We start from the raw sequence: 24562 nt of genomic DNA on the forward strand, positions 1-24562 counted from the left end.
TGCCGACGATTTTATTAACTTTTCATGACTTCTTGAACCCCCCCCCCCCTTAATTGTAATTGATGTATTACATCAAAGCCAGCAATCCATTTTGCCTTGAATTTTTTTCTCAGATTTTTTATTTCAGGAACTGATCAAATTGCCCCAGGATTGTTTATATCAAACAGTTCGTGGTAACGAACTGTAGTAAGAAGCGACCCGGTTCAAGAGTGAACAAAACTCTAAAAAGCTGAATTTTGATACCAATAGTTACAACAAAAGAATAGCAGTTTAATGCTGATTTTAAATATATAAGTTCCATCAAGTTTATCCCTACCCATCAGAAGTTAAAAGCTTGGGAAAATTTGCCCTTACTTTAGAAAAAAAGGGGAAAAATACCCCCTAAAAGTCATAGAATCTTAACGAAAATCACATCATCATATTCAGCGTATCAGATAACCGTACTGTAGAGGTTGCAAGCTACTATCTGCAAAAATGTGGAAATTTGATTTTTCTTTTTTTTGCCAGAAGAAAGATCACGGATGCATGTGAATCGATGGCTATATTAGCCTAGGATGAAAGGAGTTCTTTTTAATGTGAAATGACTCTTTAACAGTGAAAGTTTATAATTGGCTTTAAAAACATGAGTTAAATTATGCCTGACGTGAATAATAACGTAGAACAAGACCTAAGAGCTCATATGGCACTTATGACGAAGCAAGAAGAGCAAAGAGCCAAGAGCTCATACGGTATGAGCTCAAACAAAATTCTAAGATTCAATAGATTAATTTAAAAGGAAAATCAGAGGCTTAATGCCGGTCAAGATTTAAAATAAGAGCTCTGAGTCACGACGTCGTTCCAAATATCAAAATTCATTAAGATCCGATCACCCACTCGTATGTTATAATATCTCATTTTTCTAAATTTTCCTCTCCCTTTAGCCGCCCAGATGGTCGAATCTGGGAAAACGACTTTATCAAGCCAATTTGTGCAGCTCCCTGACATGCCTACCAATTTTCATCGTCCTAGCACGTCCAGAAGCACCAAACTCGCCAAATCACTGAACTCCTCCCCCCAACTCCCCCAAAGAGAGCGAATCCAGTACGGTTACGTCAATCACGTATCAAGGACATTTGCTTATTCTATCCACCAAGCTTCATCCCGATTCCTCCACTCCAAGTGTTCCAGTTTCGTCCTGATCTCTTCCTGATCCATCCAGTTTCGTCCTGATCTCTACGCTTTAAGTATTTTCTAAGCTTTCCCGTCCCCCCAACTGCCCCCCTCCCCAATGACGCTGGATCCGGTTGAGATTTAAAATAAGGGTTTTGAGTTACGGGGTCCTTCTAAATATGAAGTTTCATGAAGATCAGATCACTCCTTCGTAAGTTGAAAATACGTCATTTTTTCTATTTTTTCAGAATTAATCAACCCCCCCCCCCCCAAACCTGAGAGTTTAAAATTTGACAATGTGGAAGATGGATGGAATAATTTCAGAAAAACAATTTGTGAAGTTGCTGATTGTGTCCTAGGGAAGAGTGGTAAGACTGCAACTAGGAATATTAGTTAAAAAGCTTTAGGTTTAATAGAGAGTAGAAGGGGTTTGTATAAGAATTATCTGAGTGATAGGTCGTATGAAAACAAAAGGAATGTAAAGAAAGTGGAGAAAGCATTAAAATATGAACTAAGGAGATGTGAAGTGGAGGCCATGGATAAAATTGCTGAGGATCTGGAAGATATGGCTAGACGGCATAATAGTAAAATATTATACTGGCATGTCAATAAACTGAAAGGGAGTAGCCAATTCGGACTAGTCCCAGTTAAAGATAGAAATGGGGCCACAATTAGTGATAAGGAAAGAGTTAAAGAAAGATGGGTGGAACATTTTGAGAATGTGCTAAACCGAGATACAGTTGCAGGAAATGATATAGATGAAAATGAAAAAGTTTGTGATACCTTGGATGTGAAGGAAGATTTGTTTTGTGAGGAAGAATTAGCGACAGTACTAAAAGGATTAAAAAATAATAAGGCTCCAGGTGCTGATAGTATGATAAATGAGTTTCTCAAATATGGTGGCTCTGAGGTTAGAAATAAGCTACTGAAGATTATGAACATGATTTTTGAAAAAGGGGAGGTACCCAATGATTTTAGGAAAACCTTAATTAAACCACTATATAAGAAAGGTGACAAGAGTGACTGTCGTAATTATCGAGGCATTAGTCTGGTCTCTGTAGGTGGGAAATTACTGAGTAATATGATATGTTTTAGAATGAGGCATGCTGTAGACAAAGTTTTAAGGGAAGAACAATGCGGTTTTAGAAAAGGTAGAGGATGTGTCGACCATGTTTTCACTCTTAGGTTAATAATTGAGAATTCCCTTCGTTGTCAAACACCTTTGGTCCTCAGTTTTATCGATAATGAGCAAGCTTTCGATTCTGTTGATAGAATAGCGTTAACAAAGGTCTTATCGTTGTATAGTATACCAGAAAAATACTTTAAAGTGATTTGTGCTATGTACGAGAATAATGCTGCTGCGGTTAAGGTAGGAAATGAGGTTAGCAACTGGTTTTGTATTAGATCAGGAGTTAAGCAGGGTTGTGTTCTATCCCCCTTTATATGGATCATTTGGGGATGGACTTCGTCTTAAGGAGCATAGGAAAGGCAATTGGAGACCATGGAATAAAATGGGGAGGAAAAACGCTCCTGGACTTAGATTATGCTAATGATTTAAGCATATTAGATGAAAGTGTGAGCAAAATGAATGAATTTTTAGAGGTTTTGCGAGTTCAGGGTGCTAAAATAGGCTTGAAAATTAATGTTAAGAAGACTAAGTCATTAAGGCTAGGAATAAGTGAAGATAAACAAGTGACATTAGGTAACGAAAAGATTGATGAGGTTGGGAGATTCACTAACCTTGGTAGTATTATTAGTAAAGATGGTGGGAGGAGTGAAGATGTTAAAAGTACAATAGCTAAGGCTCAGGGTGTTTTTTCACAGTTAAAAAAAGTTTGGAAGAATAGAAAGATAAGTCTGCAAACCGATTAGAATATTGGAAGCTACAGTGATGACAGTGGTCAAATATGGCTCTGAAAAAAGGGCACTCCGAAAAGCAGATGAAAATTTACTAGATGCTTTCCAGAGAAATTGCCTACGGATTGTTCTGGGTACGCGGCTGACTGACCGTATTTCAAACTGTAGGTTGCACGAAAAATGTGGTTCAATCCCGCTTTCTGGGGCTATAATGAAATACAGGTTGAGATGGCCAGGCCACGTTCTACGGATGAAGGATGACAGATTACCGAAGATTGTCCTATTTGGCCAACCGTCTGGGGCTACACGGAAAGCAGGTTGTCCTTGTCTGGGTTGGGAGGATGTCATAAATAAAGATTTAAAGGAAATGAGAACTTCCTGGGAGGGTGTAAAGAGGGCTGGGAGGGCTTTAAATAGATTAGGTTGGAGGAGGAGCGTGCGTAGCTGTGTTGGCCTCAGGCGGCTTGGTGCTGCAGTGAGTTATTAGTAGTAGTAGTAGTAGTTTCATCCCGATCCCTCCAATCTATGCGTTTTCCATGATTTTAGGTTCCCCCCCCCACAAACTCCTCCCAATGTCACCAGATCCGGACGGGATTTAAAATTAAAGAGATTTGAGACACGATATCCTTTTACATTTCAAATTTCATTGAGATCCGATCACCGGTTGGTAAGTTAAAAATCCCTCTTTTTTCTAATTTTTCAGAATTAACCCCCCCTAACACACACACAACTATCCCAAAGAGAGCGGATCCGTTCCGGTTATGTCAATCATGTATCTAGGACTTTATTTTTCCCACAAAGTGCTTATTTTTCCCACAAAGTTTCATCCCGATCCCTCTACAAAGTGGTTTCCAAGATTTTAAGTTTCCCCCTCCCAACTGCCCCCCAATGTCACCAGATCTGGTCGGGATTTAAAATAACAGCTCCGAGACACGATATCCTTCCAAACATCAAATTTCATTAAGATCTGATCAACCGTTTGTAAGTTAAAAATACTTTTCTATACATTTTTCTATTTTTTCCGAATTAACGGGCCCCCACTCCCCCTCCCCCAGATGATCAAATCGGGGAAACAACTATTTCTAATTTAATCTGGTCCGGTCCCTGATACGCTTGCCAAATTTCATCGTCCTAGCTTACCTGGAAGTGCCTAAAGTAGCAAAATCGTAACCGACAGACAGACCGACAGAATTTGCGATTGCTATATGTCACTTGGTTGATACCTAGTGCCATAAAAAACAAATAAAAAGAAAAAGAAGCACAGAAAATTACATACGCAGCAAAAAAAAACATTTTAAACCGGTTTAGTTGGTCTCTATAACCTTAAAAAGTAAAACAAAAACAAGTACTAACATTACTCAATATGCAAGTGAATTTTTTCTCCTTTAGCTTTTTGTTTTATCAAACAGTTCGTGGTAACGAACTGTAGTAAGGAGCGACCCGGCTCAATAGTAACCAAAACTCTAAAAAATGGAATTTTGATACCAATACCTACATCAAAAGAATCGCATTTTAATGCTGATTTTAAATATATAAGTTTCATCAAGTTTAGTCTTACCCTTCAAAAGTTACGAGCCTGAGAAAATTTGCGTTATTTTAGAAAATAGGGGAAACGCCCCCTAGAAGTCATAGAATCTTAACGAAAATCACACCATCAGATTCAGCGTATCAGAGAACCCTACTGTAGAAGTTTCAAGCTCCTATCCACAAAAATGTGGAATTTTGTATTTTTTGCCAGAAGGCAGATCACGGATGCGTGTTTATTTGTTTTTTTGTTTTTTTTGTTTTTGTTTTTTTTCCAGGGGTGATCGTATCGACCCAGTTGTCCTAGAATGTTGCAAGAGGGCTCATTCTAACGGAAATGAAAAGTTCTAGTGCCCTTTTTAAGTGACCAAAAAATTGGAGGGCACCTAGGCCCCCTCCCACGCTAATTATTTTAACAAAGTCAACGGTTCAAAATTCTGAGATAGCCATTTTATTCAGCGTAGTCGAAAAACCTTATAACTATGTCTTTGGGGACGACTTACTCCCCCACAGTCCCCATGGGAGGTGCAACAAGTTACAAACTTTGACCAATGCTTATATATAGTAATGGTTATTGGGAAGTATACAGGCGTTTTCAGGAGGATTTTTTTGGTTGGGGGAGGGGTTGAGAAGAGGGGGATATGCTGGGGGAACTTTCCATCGATAATTTGTCATTGGAGAAGAAAATCTCCATGAAGGGAGGGCAGGATTTACTAGCATTATTTAAAAACACAACGAAAAAATAAATATGAAAAAATCTTTTAGCTGGAAGTAAGGAACAGCATTAAAACTTAAAACAAACAGAAATTATTACCCATTTGAGGGGCTCACCTCCTCCTAATACCTCGCTCATACGTTAAAGTATTTTTAGTAAATTCAACTATTTATTCTACGGCTTTTGTGATTCTGGGGTCATTCTTAATGAATTGGGACAGAATTTAAGCTTTAGTGTAAAGAGCGAGGATCTGACAAGGGGGCGAACCCCCTCATATATGTAAAAAAATATGAGAATACAAAAGTTCTTTACGTAAGCTAATTTATAAGTTACGTAAATCTTTTACTAATAAAAATATTCGTAAAAAATTAAAAGTTCTAGTTGCCTTTTTAATTAACCAAAAAATCGGAGGGCAACTAGGCTTCCTCCCCCGCTCTTTTTTTCTCAAAATAATTCGATCAAAATTATGAGAAAGTCATTTTGCCAAAAAAAAAATGCAAATTTCGTTTTAATTATTCCTCTGCGGAGAGCCAAAATCAAAACATGCATTGATTCAAAAACGTTCAGAAATTAAATAAAAAAACAAGTTTTTTTAACTGAAAGTAAGGAGCGACATTAAAACTTAAAACGAACAGAAATTACTTCGTATATGAAAGAGGCTGCTTCCTCATCAACGCCCCGCTCTTTACGCTTAAGTTTTTTACTGTTTTAAAAAGAAGAATTGAGAGACAGAGTCAAACTTTACCGTAAAGAGCGGGGCGTTGATGAGGAAGCAGCCTCTTTCATATACGAAGTAATTTCTGTTCGTTTTAAGTTTTAATGTCGCTCCTTACTTTCAGTTAAAAAAACTTGTTTTTTTATTTAATCCTATAATAGGTCATTTACTTTAGTTTTGTTAGTTGCATATTTCAAATGCTATTTATTTTTATTATATCTTTCTTATTTTTAACTTAATCTTTATCTGTAGAAACAAAGTGATCAAAATACCAGGCTTCAAAATTCTAGTTATCTTAATTCTACCAGCAAATGATACACTTCCTTGTTCTAGGAAAGAAACGAAGTAAAATACAGCAACACCCTGTCCCTGAATAAAAGAAAAGATTGCCTTTCCTACTAAAAAATTACTTACTGAAAGGAAGTTTGGGTTGAACTACGTTCCTAATCCCCTAAATTAACCGCGACTAGACTAATACTATTTCGTTTTTGTTAAAGCAGCACTTTTTCAAAGACTGAAAAGCTCTACTGGAACTGATCTAGAATAAGGGGGTCCATTTTAATGATATCCGGAAACTGTGGAGTGCATAGCACAAATATTGTCGGTTATCCGCCCCTTCCACCTGCTCTACTTTCAATAATTTTAAACATGCTTTTATCGATATAATATTCCAGACCCCATTAATTTCTGTCTCTGAGAGCTCAAAACAAACTGTACTTTAAATTTTCCTGAAAGTGATATATGCCAGGTTTTCAAGCTATTTCTAACATTCTTTGTTCAGAGGGAAGCGATGAAGCAAAAGAATGTATCATGTCAGCTCCGTCTATTTATGATCCAAACTGAATCCTTTTCTTTACTGCAAAGCTTTTATGTCAAGTAAGGAAATAAGGCTGGGACAATTTGGCTTTGGACCAGGTAAATGGATGGGGAAAAAATTTCCCTTGTCTCTTTCAGCTATTTGCTACCATTATCAAATGCCAAAATTCTTGGCTTTTGGCTATTAAGCAAATTAGTGTAATTTAGATCTTCTCTTAAAAGGTTTTCGGATATGTTAATTATCCTATCAAGACGACGGAGTAATTAACCAAATGAATAAAATTTAATAAAAATAAATATGATAATAAATGAACAGACATATACTATCTTTATAAACGAGCAATAATTGTATATTTATTTATGTATGTATTTTTTTTCGAAAACGGCTCCACATTTTTTCGGAAAATTGGCCGCCTGGGATATTCTGGCCTAAGAAAACGATCTAGAGAGGTCAGAAGTTTGAGATTATTCTTCAAAAGCCTTAATTTTGGAAAACAAATTTATGCGATTACCGTCATTTTAATATAGATCAGTATTGCAATGAAGTTGTCACACTTGTCAAACTTGTGTGTAATAATTGATGATTTTAATTATTACATAATTTTTTCATTATTTTTGCTCTTTAATTGCTTAAAGAGCAAAAAACTGATAATTGCAAAAACATTTGCATATATTTTGATGAGGAATTAAAATAGTTCAAAAACATTGATAAAGAAAATCAGAAGTTTGAAGGTTAGTAGAAATCGTTGTTAGAAATCGGACTTGCTGTAATAATTAAATATCTTTGAATGGACCCCAGTGTGTAAAGACATCAAATTGCGTAAAGAGCAAAAAACTGGTAATTGTAAAATATTTGTATATATTTTAACAAGGGATTACAATAATTCAACAGTAGGAAGGACTAAAAAACGAAAATTTGCGATTAGTACAAATACTATCTTTATAAACGAGCAATAATTGTATATTTATGAGCAATAATTGTATATTTACGTACATATTTTTTAGCACTGGGGCCCGGCGGCTGGTAATTGCAAAAATATTCCAAGAAACTTCAAGGCTCCACTTTCGGGAGAATAGAACTAAAGGAACTTATTTTTCGGGTTTATTTTCAGATGAAAATTACAATATCAGCTATATTATTTGATAAGAAATATAAACAATACAGTCCTGTAGTAAATAGTTGAGAGAAGTAGTAAATAGTTATAGTAATAGCAATAAATAGCAATAGTAGTAGTAATAGTAGCAAGTAGTAAATAGTATATTTTTAAGCATCACAATTCTTGGCTTTTGACTATTCAGTAGATTGGAATGCAGCAGTCTTTCTTTGAAGCTTTTCTGAAATAGCAACGAAATTATCGACGTAACAAGTTTACTTATAATGCTTGCTTTCTTTTGTTTGCTTTTTCTTTTGCTTCCTTATTTTTTCCAGACAAAGGATGCATTGAAATAAATTTCAGTGAGTGAAAAAAAGGTAAATTTCAGTCTTTTTTTATAAAACCTTCGCAAGAGTGTACTCAACAACTTTTTATAGAGAAACCGACATTATCCCCGGGCACTAAAGACCTAGCTACACCTCTGCCTATCTTTCTTAGTATAATCTGTATAATGTCTATAACTCCCAGCCAATCACCAATCTAAAAACAATCGTCGGATGTTATACAGTAGGTACCTTTAGCATCTTCACCACGACAGCCAAAGGACCAAGACCACAGAATGTATCCCACAAAACAAAAGGTGTACATTTTTTTATGTTTGGAGCCAGAAAAAAAAGCGAAAATTCCTTATATATATATATATATATATATATATATATATATATATATATATATATATATATATATATATATATATATATATATATATATATATATATATATATATATATATATATATATATATATATATATATATATATATATATATATAATATATATATATATATATATATATATATATAGGGATCCACCTGAAATTTTTGGAAAAGCAGTCTTTCATATTTTTTGGGAAGAAGCGTGAGGAAATTTAGAGTTAGTGTTTGAGGAAAGGGGGTAAAAATTTTCCAGTCCAAAAAAAGAAGTATATGCCACATTATTTTTCTATATATCTATATTTGACATACCTCTAACCCGTCCAAAACGGACTGTCCTTCCACAGGCTGCAGTTTTGCACCCGTTCCAGGCAATAACGTGTTGAATATTGAACCGAAGTCTTTGTTTACTTTTTCCCAGGCTTGTTGGAGAACTTGTTTTTTCTTCTCATCTAGCTGAAGGATAACGTCCTGAATTTTTGCTTTGTCTGCTTCTACAATCCTCTTCTTACGTATAAGGTCACAATACTATAAAAAATATTACTAAAATAAATTTTGAATATTTGATTCTGTTAATTTTTGTAGAGAATTAATAGCCATTCTTCCAAAATCAATTTCTAAATATTCTTTAAAAACCACTGCTTGACCTAGCAAAACTTTTTGAACAGAATTTTTTTTTTTCATGATGCAAAACCACATCATGAAAACGTCTGAAATCAAGCAGAAAGAAGATTTGGTGGGACTGTTGTAGACCATCCAAAGACAATCGAAATCATTTCTAATATTATTATTTTTATTGTGGATATATTACCGAACAACTTGCGACATGACGACAAGCCAAATAGAACTAAGAACGAAATACGAGTTAAAAAAAAATATATATAAGTCACACTAGCCAATGTGTCGGCAACTTCGGTGACGGTTGTGGAATCAGAGGCCCTTTTCAAAAAAAAGTTTGAAACAAACTTTTTCAAAAAAAAATTAAAGCTTGAAACACACATGAATCATTCAAAATTAAAGAGAAGCTGATCTCCATCTCCCCACCCACCCTCATTGCGCATGGCCTTTAAAGAAATTTAGGCAAAAAACTCAAGCTCATTCCAGAATCAATAAGCCCATTCCGTTCTTGAGCTTGTCAAAAGAAAAAAACTCAATGACATTGTTCTTTTGTCAAACTATTTGTTCTTGAAATATTAGAGGAATAAATTACACTTTAGCGTAGAGGGGGGCTCGGGGGCTCAGGGGCAGCCGTCCCTCTTGTAGTAGATAGCAAATAAAAAAAAAGAGACGCAAGTCAAAATCGAAATCATTTCTGCTATTGTTATTTTTATTGTGGATTTATTACTAGACAATTTACAAAATGACAAGAGGTTAAATAGAACTAAGAACGAAATACGAGTAAAAAAAAATATAAGTCACACTAGCCAACGTTTCGTGCGCTTCGATGACGGTTGTGAAATCAGAGGCCCTTTTTTCAACTGCTTGAAAAAAGTTTGTAATCTTGTAATTCATTGATGCATACCTATTACTGTGCCAAAAAGGATTATTATTAAAACTTGAAACGAACACGAATCATTCGACATTGAAGAGAAACTGATCTCCATCTTCCCACCCACCCTCATTGCGCATGGCCTTTTAGGCAAAAAATTTAGGCAAAATGTTGCGATATTTAGGTAAAGAAAAAACTCAAGCTCATTCCAGAATCAATAAGCCCATTCCATTCTTGAGCATGTGAAAAGAAAAAAAATCAATGATATTGTTCTTTTGTCAAACTATTTGTTCTTGAAATATTAGAGGAATAAATAACAATTTACAAAATGACAAGAGATTAAATAGAACTAAGAACGAAATACGAGTAAACTGCTCAGAAGCAGTCGTCCCTCTTGTAGTAGATAGCAAATTAAAAAAAGAGATGCAAGTCAAAATCAACACAAAATGATCAATCAACAAAATCACAAAAATCAACCAAAAATCAACACAAAATCAGCAATCAACAAAATCAACAAAAATCAACCAAAAATCAATACAAAATCAGCAATCAACAAAATAAACAAAAATCGACCAAAAATCCACATAAAATCAGAAATCGACAAAATCAACAAAAATCAACACAAAAACAGCAATCAACAAAAACAGCAATCAACAAAATCAACAGAAATCAGCAACCAATAAAATAACCAAAAATCAACACAAAATCAGCAATCAACAAAATGAACAAAACTCCACACAAAATCAGAAATCAACAAAATAAAAACAAAAAAATCAACCAAAAATCAACATGGCACAAGTTCAACGTGACACCACTGACAGAAATGTGCTACTGCTCTAGAAGCTTCATAGCTAAGAAATAACCAAAAGAAAATTCTTAGAAAACCAGATTTTCAGGTATGAACAGACCTAAAATGGGTCCTTAGTGCAAAATAATGTTTTATTTTGATGTCCTAGGATCCTTAAAGAAGAAATAGTTTTAGTCTAGTGAATATCCCCTAAACGTCAATACTTTCTGAAAGACTTTCCGCAACGAAATCTGTCGTGCCAATTTTCGGAAAAGTTGTAGTGCCGTTTTCGAGAACAATTTTGACATGTATATACAATTATTACTCGTTAAATAAGATAGATAAGTGATAATCTTAGCCATAAGTGCATAGAGTCACAAGTTTAGGAGAGGCATTCAAGTGTTTTCATTGTATGATTTTCTAAAATAATCAACAGTTTGTTGTTATTTTTAATGTTCAATTTTGTCCACATTTCAATGTGAATCTCCAGGTTTTTTTCATTAGTTCGGATCTCCTCTAGCAATTATTTAGGTACTAGCACTATTATTTCGTACCGCTACTATCTACCTATACAGTCGGTAAGTGTCTGTTACTCCCGACCGTTCCTTAATATTCAGCTTCGGAAACAATTGTGTGACGTTATACAGTGAGTGACTGAATTCTAGCAAGGATTGCTCATTCCGCAGTCGGTGGGTTTTATTAAAAATAGTAACGGATTTTGTGCGTAGTTTTGGCAAGTAGCCTATACCCAGTTTAATCTCACGGCTAGGGGATTGCGTTTCAGAATTTTTTTCTTCTCTTTTTTATTGGGGGGGGGGGGCAAAGTATCTATGAATTTTGCGTTCGAGGAAGGGAGCAAAATATTTTTTACTCTTTAGTCCTGCCAAAAGAGCAGAAACTTAACTTTTTTTTCTTTCTAACACCTCTCGTCCGACAAGGTTTTTGGTTAGTCACAAATAATTATCCAAAAAGGAATTGTCCAAAGTGGAATCATATCTCTTAACAACTAAATTTTAAAAAGAACAAGAATTATCAACTGAAAGTAAGCAGCAACATTCAAACTTAAAAACGAACAGGAATTATTCCGTATATAAGGGGTCCTTCCCCCTCCTCAATCCCTTGCTTTTTATGCTAAAGTTTTTTAGGACTTTAAGATAGCTTCTAATTCCAATCAAACGGCCCTAGTGTTTCAGAAGTTGCTCTTAAAGGAGTGGGGCCAAAAAATAAAACTGTGAAACCTCCATAGAAAATTCTCCTTTTCCCAAAAAATTCCTCCGCGGGGATTTGCTCCCGCGTAACGTTACCCCCCCTTGAAAATCCCCCTAGACAGTCCCATCCTCGCTGTAGATTCCCCTTGGAAAATTTCTCCTTGAAAAGTCTCCTTAGCCAGCTTAAATCTAACAAAAAAATGCTTTCTTAAAATTTTTTACTTAATTTCTGATCTAAATTACTTATTTTTTTATCAAATCAAGCACGAAATTCTCCTCCCTTCCGTGGAAATCTTTTCCCTGGAAATCCTCCCGCTCCAATAAAAGGTTGCTTCCGCGGAAAATTCCCCTATGGAGAATTTATCCCGTATAACCCCGCTCTACCCCATCGGCAAAATCCTCCAGATAATTTCAAACCCGCTAGAAAATGTCCCTTGACAATTCCTCTACAGCGTCTCCATATGTAAATTGAATCACCAAAAAGAAAGTGAGAAAAAATAAAGAGAATTTTTTATAGGAATTCTGGCAAATTTCCCCTGGAAATTTTACCCCAGAAGTTTTCCTCCCCCACGGAAAATTGGCCCCGCCGAAAATCCCCCCAAAATGTATGTACTCTTTCAAATATAAAACACTGTATGAATAAATAATGGGCAAATTTTCAACCTACAGCCCTTACCCCAGAGGTTGTGTGTGTTTGTGGGGGGGGGGGGGGTCATGTCACCTCCAGGGGCATAGATTGGACTTCTCAACTATGCTAAACAAAATGGCATTCTGAGGATTTTGATCGGATAACTTTGGTAAAAGGGACGTGGGAGGGGTGCCAATTTTCCTCCATTCTTTTTTAACTTAAAACTGGCAATAGAACTTATGATTTCTGTTCGGTTGACCCCTCTCTTGAACTTCTAAGACCATTGGTTCAATACGATTACCCCTGGGGAAAAAAGCTTGAAACCTCTACAGTAGGGTTCTCTGATACGCCGAAACTGATGGTACGATTTTAATTAACATTTCTTGACATTTTAGAGTTATTTCCTCCCGGCCTCTAAAGTCACGCAATATTTCTCAGGCTCGGAACTTTAATGAATTTTATGTATTTGAGATCAGGATAAAAAGCAAATTTTTTTATGGATATATTGTTTTCAAATTCCATTTTTTTGAGTTTCGGTTACTATTGCGCCGATCACAAGGCGTTATTCTAGAAAATAATTGAAAAATTGTTGGTTACCTTGGCAACAAAATCTAAAAAATTTAGATTAATTATTAATAATGACAAGGCAGTGAATCGGAAAAGAAAAAATTAGGGTTTTAAAAGGCTCCAATTTGGAATTGAGGCAATTTTCTTGAGTCTTGAAACTATTCTGAATTGTAAGTCAGTTCTTATGTCAGCGCAGCGGTACTACTATCTAGGCAGTCAACTTCCAAAGGAAATCTAAAAAATGGGCAAATTATGGGTTGAATAATAGATATTAGACTGCAAAAACATTACACAGATACTGCCAAAGGACTAGGTGAATTAGCTGACTTCTGCTTACGCGCTCGGCTACTAAACGCGCTTGGCTACTAAAGGAGGATATCGCAAAACTAAAAAATGAAGGCTTACGGTTTAAATTTACTCAGCTTTATCAGAAACATGTTATATTGCTAAGTCAGAACATGTCTTTTAACACAAACATCAAGTTCTTACATTAGGCCCATGGGTCAATTAACCGTTTAGTACTTGTAACAGAAGATTTCTTTTCCCAGAAGTTATGAAAAGGATAGCATTTCTTCTTTGTATTGGTATGGTTGAAATACAGTTTCATAGGAATTCTGATCTAATAAACTAGTATAATTAGAGTAGCGTCCTAAAAATTAATTATTTACACATTTTGCACTGTGTATTAAAAATTCCTCTCAGACACTACAGCATTTGTCACAAAATGATATGTTTTCTATTTTTTGTTTTTTGAGTGACAAATATACATAAAGTACTTTCATTTTGGATGAATAGCCTAGGGATTGGATTTTTTTTATGAGTAGTCTAAGGATTGGGGAGTTTTTTTCCCTCACAGATGATCTCTTAATGTCAGACATAGAATAGTACAGGGCTGGATCCAGACCTTGCGAGGCCCTTATGCAAAAGAACTGAATGGTGGGTCTCAAAAAAGAGAAAAAACTGGCTCCCTCATTTTAATTGAATTTTTCAATTCCAGGGTGTCCTTGCTTAAAGCAAGGGCTATATTTTCAGTTTTGTGAATTTTTTGCTAATGGAAATGGTTTGAACATTTCAATAATTTTTCCAACAAAAAAAAATAGAACCCTCAAGCTTGAGGTTGTTGTACTACCAACATATTTTGAAAACTTTTCGAACGTCTTTGAAAATCTAATGCTTCTCTATATCACACTGCCCTTCCAATAGAAAGAAATGAAAAGAAAAAAAATGTGGAAAAAGAAGCCCCTCCCCTCTGCAGACATCCCTTCAAAAAGCACTTATAGAAGAGTAAAACATGAGTAAAAGAAAAAGATCCTCCAGAACAATTGATGTCGCATAAGGCGTTAACGTCAACCCGACGTTTCAGCTGCTGGATCTTTTTTTTTGCAGGAGGAAGTAGCTAGCCGGTGGCCCAATCGTTGCGCCAGCTAGGATTGAACCCGGTTTCCCATATTACCATGCATAGGTTAAATTACTGCGCTACCACAGCATATAGCAGAGTAGAAATTCCAAAAGTGTTTATTCCATAAAATCGAAAAAAAGGTTCTAGTCGTGAGTCTGATTATTAATTCGGATAGTGGATTGTTGAGTTTTTTTCAAAATACGTTTGAGCTTTGTTTCTACTACTCTTGACGCAAGCAAATAAAAGCCTTTGTTTGATATCTTTGTAATTCAAACGGTGTTCTAACATATAATTTCTAGCATCAATTCTGATGGCGTGCGATTCATCCGAGAATTTTCTTTGTTTTGGCTTAATTGAGTTTGTCTTCAGGTTGGTGAAATGATTTAGAATTGGAATCATTTTCAACGTCCTGAGATATTGTTAAAGATTAATTTTTATTGTCTCGACTGATTGTCATAAATTTTTCTGGGCACAAATAGCATTCTTGTCGGCGAGTAATTTTGCACATCGGCTCTGGCCCCATCCCAGATTGTTAAATTTTTCGCTCTTTCCCAATAAATCCAGTGGTTTTTTTTGTTGTTGTTTTTTTCGAGTTTGTGTATCCCTTTAACAAATTTGTCACCGTTTCAATCGAAATCGCTTATTTTGACTTCGTAAAATCTTTGCGTTGGTCATTAGATTAAAAATTATTTCATTTTTTACGGTCTGAAAGACCGATTTGTTTCTGCTTGACTTGTTATATTGATTGATGCAGACTTATCTGTATATAAAATAAATAAAAAACTAGTTTTTTTCAACTGAAAGTAAGAAGGAACATTAAAGCTAAAAAAGAAAAGAAATTATTCCTTACATTAGGGGGGTTGACCCCGGCTCAATACCTTGCTCTTTACGCTAAAGTTTGACCTTTTTCCTCGTACTTTAAGAACGACTCCTGCAGTACCAGGGTCTTTTGATAAGAATAATAAGCAAAAAATAACTTTAGTGTAAAGAGCGAGGTGTTGAGGAGGGAGTAAATCTCCTCATATACAGAATAATTTCTGTTCGTTTTGAGTTTAATGTTGCTCCTTACTTTCAGTTGAAAAAACTTACTTTTTTTATTTAATTTCTTACCGTTTTTCAAGCCATACCGGTAAATCTGGCTCACCCTTCATGAACTTCCCTCGCGAAAAACTCCACCGTGGAAAGTTCCTCTCAATTGTAATACCCCCCCCCCAGCGCACAAAATTCCCTCTTGGCGATTCCCCTTTGAAATTCTCTCCAGACAATTCTATCCTCGCTGAAAATCAACCCCCCCCCATAAAATTTCTGACTGGCGATTCAGCCTGAAGAATTCTCCTTAGCATAGTTAAAAAAATAATAATTTAATTTCTAATCGTTTTCCCGACCATTCCAGAAATCCTCCCTTCCATAGAAATTTACTTCCGAAAGCCCGAATTAGCCTCCGGGTATATTTCACCGCAACATCTCCACATGCAAAATTGAGTTGGCAAAGAGAAATTAAGACAAATAAAAATAATTTCGTATAGGAATTCTGTCAAATTCCTTCAGTGTAAAGTTTCCCCTGGAAAGTTCACCCCCAAAAAAATTCTCCCTCCCCACGGAAAATTCTCTCCATGGAAATCGATCCAAAGCACAAAATCCCCCCCCCAGAAAAATGGCTGTATACTTCCCTTTAACAAATACTATACGTAAAAGTGGGTAAATTTCATAACTTACAGGCCTCTACCCACCGGCTGTGGGGGTCATGTTACCTCTAAGACATAGTTATTGGATGTTTCAACTATGCTGAACAAAATGACTATCTAAAAATTTGGATCGGACTACTCTGGGAAAAAGGAGCGTGGGGGGTGGCTAGTTGCCCTCTAATCTTTTTGGTCACTCAAAAGGGCACTAGAACTTTTAGTTTCGGTTCGAATGCATCCTCTCCCGATCTCCTAGGACTAATATTATGATACAGTCACCCCTGAAAAAAAAACATATAAACACGCATCCGTGACCTTTCCTCTGGCAAAAAAAATGCAAAATTCCACATTCTTCTATATAGGAGCTTGAAACTTCTGCACCAGTATTCTCTGATATGCTGAATCCGATGCTCTGATTTTCATTAAGATTCCTTGACTTTTAGGGGTGTTTTCGCCCCTTTTTTTGAAAATCAGGCAAATTTTATCAGGCTGGTAACTTTTGATTGTTAAATATGGAATCAGCAAAATAAGCCAATTTTTTTGATATATCTACTGATTTCAAAATTCAATTTTTTTTTTTTTAGTTTCGGTTGCGACTGAGCTAAGTCGCTCCTTACTCACAGATCGTCATCACGACCTGTTTCATAGATTGCCATATAGAAATTAGTGATATAGGGCTCGTCCTACGATATTTAGAAAAGTTTCCAATATGGTAACTGCAAAATTTTCCCTGTCTAAAAATGGATTTGTATTATGGAGCTTAATGAATTTTGAGAGAAATAAAAGGTTGAGAGAACAGAGTCAATGAGTTTTTCAAATATGGTGGTTATAAGATTTAAACTTCGAAGACAACACTGCCTTTCCATGACGAAAGTAAAACAGTTCAAAATAGGGATGAAACCTTTTTATTGACAGTGAATCGATATAAAATTATTTAACTGGATATTTCGAACACATATACAGTGTTCATCATCAGCAGTAAAACTACTGCTTTACTGCTGATGATGAACACTGTATATGTGTTCGAAATATCCAGTTAAATAATTTTATATCGATTCACTGTCAATAAAAAGGTTTCATTCCTATTTCAAACTGTTTTACTTTCGTTATAAGATTAGAGATAAATTACTGATAATTATGAATGTGATTTTTGAAAAAGATTTTGATATGATTTTTGGAAGAGCCTAGCCATTTTAGAAATTTCTAATTAAATGTCTCTATAAGAAATGTGATAGGAGTAAGTTCGGTTATTATAGGGGCATCAGACTGTTTCTGTAGGAAGCAAATTTCTTAGTATGATGATACTTTTTAGACTTAGAGATGCTGTGTATAGAATTTTAAGGGAAAAACAGTGTGGTCTTAGGAAGAATAGAGGATGTGTCGACTGAATTTTCGTCCTCAGATTAATAATTGACAAAGTGTCTGAGTCATCAAATACCTTTTTCTTCAGTTTTATAGGATATAAGCAAACGTTTGATTTAGCAGATAGGACAGCTTTAGCAAAGGTGCTCCTTGTACAGTATACCAGGTAAATACATTGAAGTGTTTAGTTTTATGTACGTAAATAACGTTGCTACGGTTAAGGTGGGAAATAAGGTTAGTAGGTGATTTCGTACTAAATCAAATATAGCGTGACTGCGTTCTATCCCCATTTATATGGATAATTTTGATAGACTTCGTCCTAGGGAGCACAGCAAAGGCAATGGAAGAACACGGAATCAAACGGGGAAGTAAAACTCTCCTAGACTTAGATTATGCAGATGACTTAAGTATCCTAGATGAAATTGTTAGAAAAATGAACAAACTTTTGGAGGTTTTGCAGGTTCAGGGTACAAAAATAGGTTTGAAAACTAATGTTACGAAGACTAAGTCGCTAAGACCAGGAATAAGTGAAGATGAAGAAGGTATGTTGGGTAACAAAAAGACCGATCAAGTAGACAGCTTTGCCTACTTACGTAGTATTTTAGTAAAGACGGCGGGTGCAGTGAAGATGTTAAAAGTAGAATAGCCCAGGCAAAGGGTATTTTTTAACAATAGGAAGATAACTCTTCGAACCAACATTATAATTTTGAAAGCTACAACGATACCAGCTGACACTATCCCAAACAGTAAGCTGTGCGAAAAAAGTGGTTCAATCCCACTTTCTATGGCTGTAATGAGAGAAAGGTTGAGATGGCTAGAGCCATCTTGTCGGCCAACCCTCTAGAGCCAAACAAAAAGCAGGTCCTAGCTGTGTCGGCCTCAGGCATCTTGGCGCTGCAGTGAGTTTAGTAGTAGCAGTAGTATTAGTTAAAGGAATCTATTTGGAGGCTTCAAGAAGTTTGATAGCAATGAAAGAGCATATTCAAGGCGCGACTTTTTTCAGATTTTCCAGAAAGGGGAGAGTCTCTTAATCTTTATGGATTCCAACAACTCTTCCTGTTTCTAGTTAGAATTAAACTGGATAAGAGCTGAATAAGTTTATGCTTGTAGTTACCACAGAGTTTTCTGTGGTAACTGTGGTAACAACTCTTCCTGTTTCTAGTTAGAAATAAACTGGGAAAGAGCTGGATAAGTTTATGCTTGTAGTCACCACAGAGGTTTCTGTGGTAACTGTGGTAACAACTCTTCCTGTTTCTAGTTAGAATTAAACTGGATAAGAGCTGGATAAGTTTATGCTTGTAGTCACCACAGAGGTTTCTGTGGTAACTGTGGTAACAACTCTTCCTGTTTCTAGTTAGAATTAAACTGGGAAAGAGCTGGATAAGTTTATGCTTGTAGTCACCACAGAGGTTTCTGTGGTAACTGTGGTAACAACTCTTCCTGTTTCTAGTTAGAATTAAACTGGATAAGAGCTGGATAAGTTTATGCTTGTAGTCACCACAGAGGTTTCTGTGGTAACTGTGGTAACAACTCTTCCTGTGTCTAGTTAGAATTAAACTGGGAAAGAGCTGAATAAGTTTATGCTTGTAGTCACCAGAGAGGTTTCTGTGGTAACTGTGGTAAAAACTCTTCCTGTTTCTAGTTTGAATTAAACTGGATAAGAGCTGGATAAGTTTATGCTTTTAGTCACCACAGAGGTTTCTGTGGTAACTGTGGTAACAACTCTTCCTGTTTCTAGTTAGAATTAAACTAGGAAAGAGCTGGATAAGTTTATGCTTGTAGTCACCACAGAGGTTTCTGTGGTAACTGTGGTAACAACTCTTCCTGTTTCTAGTTAGAATTAAACTGGATAAGAGCTGGATAAGTTTATGCTTGTAGTCACCACAGAGGTTTCTGTGGTAACTGTGATAACAACTCTTCCTGTTTCTAGTTAGAATTAAACTGGATAAGAGCTGAATAAGTTTATGCTTGTAGTCACCACAGAAGTTTCTGTGGTAACTGTGGTAACAACTCTTCCTGTTTCTAGTTAGAATTAAACTGGATAAGAGCTGAATAAGTTTATGCTTGTAGTCACCACAGAGGTTTCTGTGGTAACTGTGGTAACAACTCTTCCTGTTTCTAGTTAGAATTAAACTGGGAAAGAGCTGGATAAGTTTATGCTTGTAGTCACCAGAGAGATTTCTGTGGTAACTGTGGTAACAACTCTTCCTGTTTCTAGTTAGAATTAAACTGGATAAGAGCTGGATAAGTTTATGCTTGTAGCCACCACAGAGGTTTCTGTGGTAACTGTGGTAACAACTCTTCCTGTTTCTAGTTAGAATTAAACTGGATAAGAGCTGAATAAGTTTATGCTTGTAGTCACCACAGAAGTTTCTGTGGTAACTGTGGTAACAACTCTTCCTGTTTCTAGTTAGAATTAAACTGGATAAGAGCTGGATAAGTTTATGCTTTTAGTCACCACAGAGGTTTCTGTGGTAACTGTGGTAACAACTCTTCCTGTTTCTAGTTAGAATTAAACTGGGAAAGAGCTGGATAAGTTTATGCTTGTAGTCACCAGAGAGGTTTCTGTGGTAACTGTGGTAACAACTCTTCCTGTTTCTAGTTAGAATTAAACTGGATAAGAGCTGAATAAGTTTATGCTTGTAGTCACCACAGAGGTTTCTGTGGTAACTGTGGTAACAACTCTTCCTGTTTCTAGTTAAAATTAAACTGGATAAGAGCTGAATAAGTTTATGCTTGTAGTCACCACAGAGGTTTCTGTGGTAACTGTGGTAACAACTCTTCCTGTTTCTAGTTAGAATTAAACTGGATAAGAGCTGAATAAGTTTATGCTTGTAGTTACCACAGAGGTTTCTGTGGTAACTGTGGTAACAACTCTTCCTGTTTCTAGTTAGAATTAAACTGGATAAGAGCTGGATAAGTTTATGCTTGTAGTCACCACAGAGGTTTCTGTGGTAACTGTGGTAACAACTCTTCCTGTTTCTAGTTAGAATTAAACTGGGAAAGAGCTGGATAAGTTTATGCTTGTAGTCACCACAGAGGTTTCTGTGGTAACTGTGATAACAACTCTTCCTGTTTCTAGTTAGAATTAAACTGGGAAAGAGCTGGATAAGTTTATGCTTGTAGTCACCACAGAGGTTTCTGTGGTAACTGTGGTAACAACTCTTCCTGTTTCTAGTTAGAATTAAACTGGATAAGAGCTGAATAAGTTTATGCTTGTAGTTACCACAGAGGTTTCTGTGGTAACTGTGGTAACAACTCTTCCTGTTTCTAGATAGAATTAAACTGGGAAAGAGCTGGATAAGTTTATGCTTGTAGTCACCACAGAGGTTTCTGTGGTAACTGTGGTAACAACTCTTCCTGTTTCTAGTTAGAATTAAACTGGATAAGAGCTGAATAAGTTTATGCTTGTAGTCACCACAGAGGTTTCTGTGGTAACTGTGGTAACAACTCTTCCTGTTTCTAGTTAGAATTAAACTGGATAAGAGCTGAATAAGTTTATGCTTGTAGTTACCACAGAGGTTTCTGTGGTAACTGTGGTAACAACTCTTCCTGTTTCTAGTTAGAATTAAACTGGATAAGAGCTGGATAAGTTTATGCTTGTAGTCACCACAGAGGTTTCTGTGGTAACTGTGGTAACAACTCTTCCTGTTTCTAGTTAGAATTAAACTGGGAAAGAGCTGGATAAGTTTATGCTTGTAGTCACCACAGAGGTTTCTGTGGTAACTGTGATAACAACTCTTCCTGTTTCTAGTTAGAATTAAACTGGGAAAGAGCTGGATAAGTTTATGCTTGTAGTCACCACAGAGGTTTCTGTGGTAACTGTGGTAACAACTCTTCCTGTTTCTAGTTAGAATTAAACTGGATAAGAGCTGAATAAGTTTATGCTTGTAGTTACCACAGAGGTTTCTGTGGTAACTGTGGTAACAACTCTTCCTGTTTCTAGTTAGAATTAAACTGGGAAAGAGCTGGATAAGTTTATGCTTGTAGTCACCACAGAGGTTTCTGTGGTAACTGTGGTAACAACTCTTCCTGTTTCTAGTTAGAATTAAACTGGATAAGAGCTGGATAAGTTTATGCTTGTAGTTACCACAGAGGTTTCTGTGGTAACTGTGGTAACAACTCTTCCTGTTTCTAGTTAGAATTAAACTGGATAAGAGCTGGATAAGTTTATGCTTGTAGTCACCACAGAGGTTTCTGTGGTAACTGTGGTAACAACTCTTCCTGTTTCTAGTTAGAATTAAACTGGGAAAGAGCTGGATAAGTTTATGCTTGTAGTCACCACAGAGGTTTCTGTGGTAACTGTGATAACAACTCTTCCTGTTTCTAGTTAGAATTAAACTGGGAAAGAGCTGGATAAGTTTATGCTTGTAGTCACCACAGAGGTTTCTGTGGTAACTGTGGTAACAACTCTTCCTGTTTCTAGTTAGAATTAAACTGGATAAGAGCTGAATAAGTTTATGCTTGTAGTTACCACAGAGGTTTCTGTGGTAACTGTGGTAACAACTCTTCCTGTTTCTAGATAGAATTAAACTGGGAAAGAGCTGGATAAGTTTATGCTTGTAGTCACCACAGAGGTTTCTGTGGTAACTGTGGTAACAACTCTTCCTGTTTCTAGTTAGAATTAAACTGGATAAGAGCTGAATAAGTTTATGCTTGTAGTCACCACAGAGGTTTCTGTGGTAACTGTGGTAACAACTCTTCCTGTTTCTAGTTAGAATTAAACTGGATAAGAGCTGAATAAGTTTATGCTTGTAGTTACCACAGAGGTTTCTGTGGTAACTGTGGTAACAACTCTTCCTGTTTCTAGTTAGAATTAAACTGGATAAGAGCTGGATAAGTTTATGCTTGTAGTCACCACAGAGGTTTCTGTGGTAACTGTGGTAACAACTCTTCCTGTTTCTAGTTAGAATTAAACTGGGAAAGAGCTGGATAAGTTTATGCTTGTAGTCACCACAGAGGTTTCTGTGGTAACTGTGATAACAACTCTTCCTGTTTCTAGTTAGAATTAAACTGGGAAAGAGCTGGATAAGTTTATGCTTGTAGTCACCACAGAGGTTTCTGTGGTAACTGTGGTAACAACTCTTCCTGTTTCTAGTTAGAATTAAACTGGATAAGAGCTGAATAAGTTTATGCTTGTAGTTACCACAGAGGTTTCTGTGGTAACTGTGGTAACAACTCTTCCTGTTTCTAGATAGAATTAAACTGGGAAAGAGCTGGATAAGTTTATGCTTGTAGTCACCACAGAGGTTTCTGTGGTAACTGTGGTAACAACTCTTCCTGTTTCTAGTTAGAATTAAACTGGATAAGAGCTGGATAAGTTTATGCTTGTAGTTACCACAGAGGTTTCTGTGGTAACTGTGGTAACAACTCTTCCTGTTTCTAGTTAGAATTAAACTGGATAAGAGCTGGATAAGTTTATGCTTGTAGTCACCACAGAGGTTTCCGAAATAGCACCTCAGGTGGCTTGGTGCTGCAGTGAGTAGCAAGTGGTAGTAGTTTTTGGGCTTTGTTTTGGGAAGAAGCATTGATTTGTTTATTTTCCTTCTGCATCGGGGTTCCATTTAGGGTTCCATTATCGGGGTATGTATTGCGGGTATTGAAACTATGCAACCTGTCTCGAATTTGAACCAACAGTAGCGTGGAACAGTCTTTGAAAGTAATTTTATGACATCACCTTCAACTAATCTGGGACGTTTTCCACTGACATAAAGTTACTGACAGGGAAAGTGGTAGTCTGTGCTTTTTATCAAAGCGTCGCTGACAGCTAATAAGGACCAATCTTCATCGAATAAAATCAGAATTTTCTACGCTACTGTTGGTTTAAATATGATAGCAATAATTCAAACTTGAGAAAGATGGCCAAAATAGCCATACTGGCGGGTTATGCAAATGAGACCGGCGGAAGACTTTCATCATCTTAAACTTGCAAATATAAAGAAGTTACAGGAGGAAACTGAGACTTGTAAATATAACATAAGTAGGTTTAGCAGATTTCACTTATTCAGAATATAAAATCATTCTACCCTATCGAACACCCTCTAAGGACAATCGATCCTATGATCAGTATCAACCTACTTTCGAAATAGGAAAATCTTGCAAAATGCATAACACTTTGGCGAAAAGCAGACTCATTTTAAAGCATCTAATATCTTGCAAATTCCTTCGAATCCTAACTAAAATTTCAACCATATACTCAGTAAAAATATTTTACAGTCATAATTGGTAAACTCGAGCTTGCCAATCTTGGCCTGGTTCAACTGTATATTAGTTTCCCGAGATATACAGATTATCTGAAGTAAAGGTTCCTATCCTAACGCCCCGATGAAACTTCCTGGATGGTCTATTGTTGCCAAAAAACGCCCACCACAGATTTCTTTCATCTACAATATTTTTCTCTAGCACCCCATCTTCCTGTAACAAGTTATTCACAGAATTTGGATGAAAAATAAACAAGGAGTCAAACTGTTCAATTCCCAACCGGTAGCATTCTTCACAAGTGAGGAGAATCCTGAGAAGAGGATGTATGAGTCAGAGAGGAAACAAATCATACAAGACAAACCTTAAAGCATGGTTCTTTCAAACATGGCTCAAAGACCTATCGGAGGTATGCGGGAACTCTGTAAATAGCTTTTAAAATTTTCACTTCTTGTCTGGTTTTTAATAAGTGATTTCTCTACTACTTAACTAGCATTTAAAATATTTCAGGAGTATCTGAATAAGTCTTTGGTTGCAAACTAACCAAGGAAAGCGTTTTGATCTGTGTTTTACAATATTAGTAGTATGAAGCATATATCAAGAGTTTAAAACACGATAATCCGCTTTTTAGAAAATTCGTTTTTAACTAAAATGTTATT

The 24562-nt window shown here is 36.1% G+C and overlaps 1 protein-coding gene across 1 annotated transcript in view; it reads right to left on the reverse strand.

Moving 5' to 3' along the window:
• Positions 1 to 24562, reverse strand: part of LOC136041230 (structural maintenance of chromosomes protein 2-like) — a 140499-nt gene that overhangs the window by 36197 nt on the left and 79740 nt on the right. Inside the window, exon 13 of the mRNA XM_065725819.1 lies at positions 8896 to 9111. Coding sequence (XP_065581891.1) covers positions 8896 to 9111 — 216 coding nt within the window. The remainder of the gene's footprint in view (positions 1 to 8895; positions 9112 to 24562) is intronic.

Source organism: Artemia franciscana, unplaced genomic scaffold (assembly GCF_032884065.1).
Source record: "Artemia franciscana unplaced genomic scaffold, ASM3288406v1 PGA_scaffold_1180, whole genome shotgun sequence".
In the NCBI taxonomy this organism is placed as follows: domain Eukaryota; kingdom Metazoa; phylum Arthropoda; class Branchiopoda; order Anostraca; family Artemiidae; genus Artemia; species Artemia franciscana.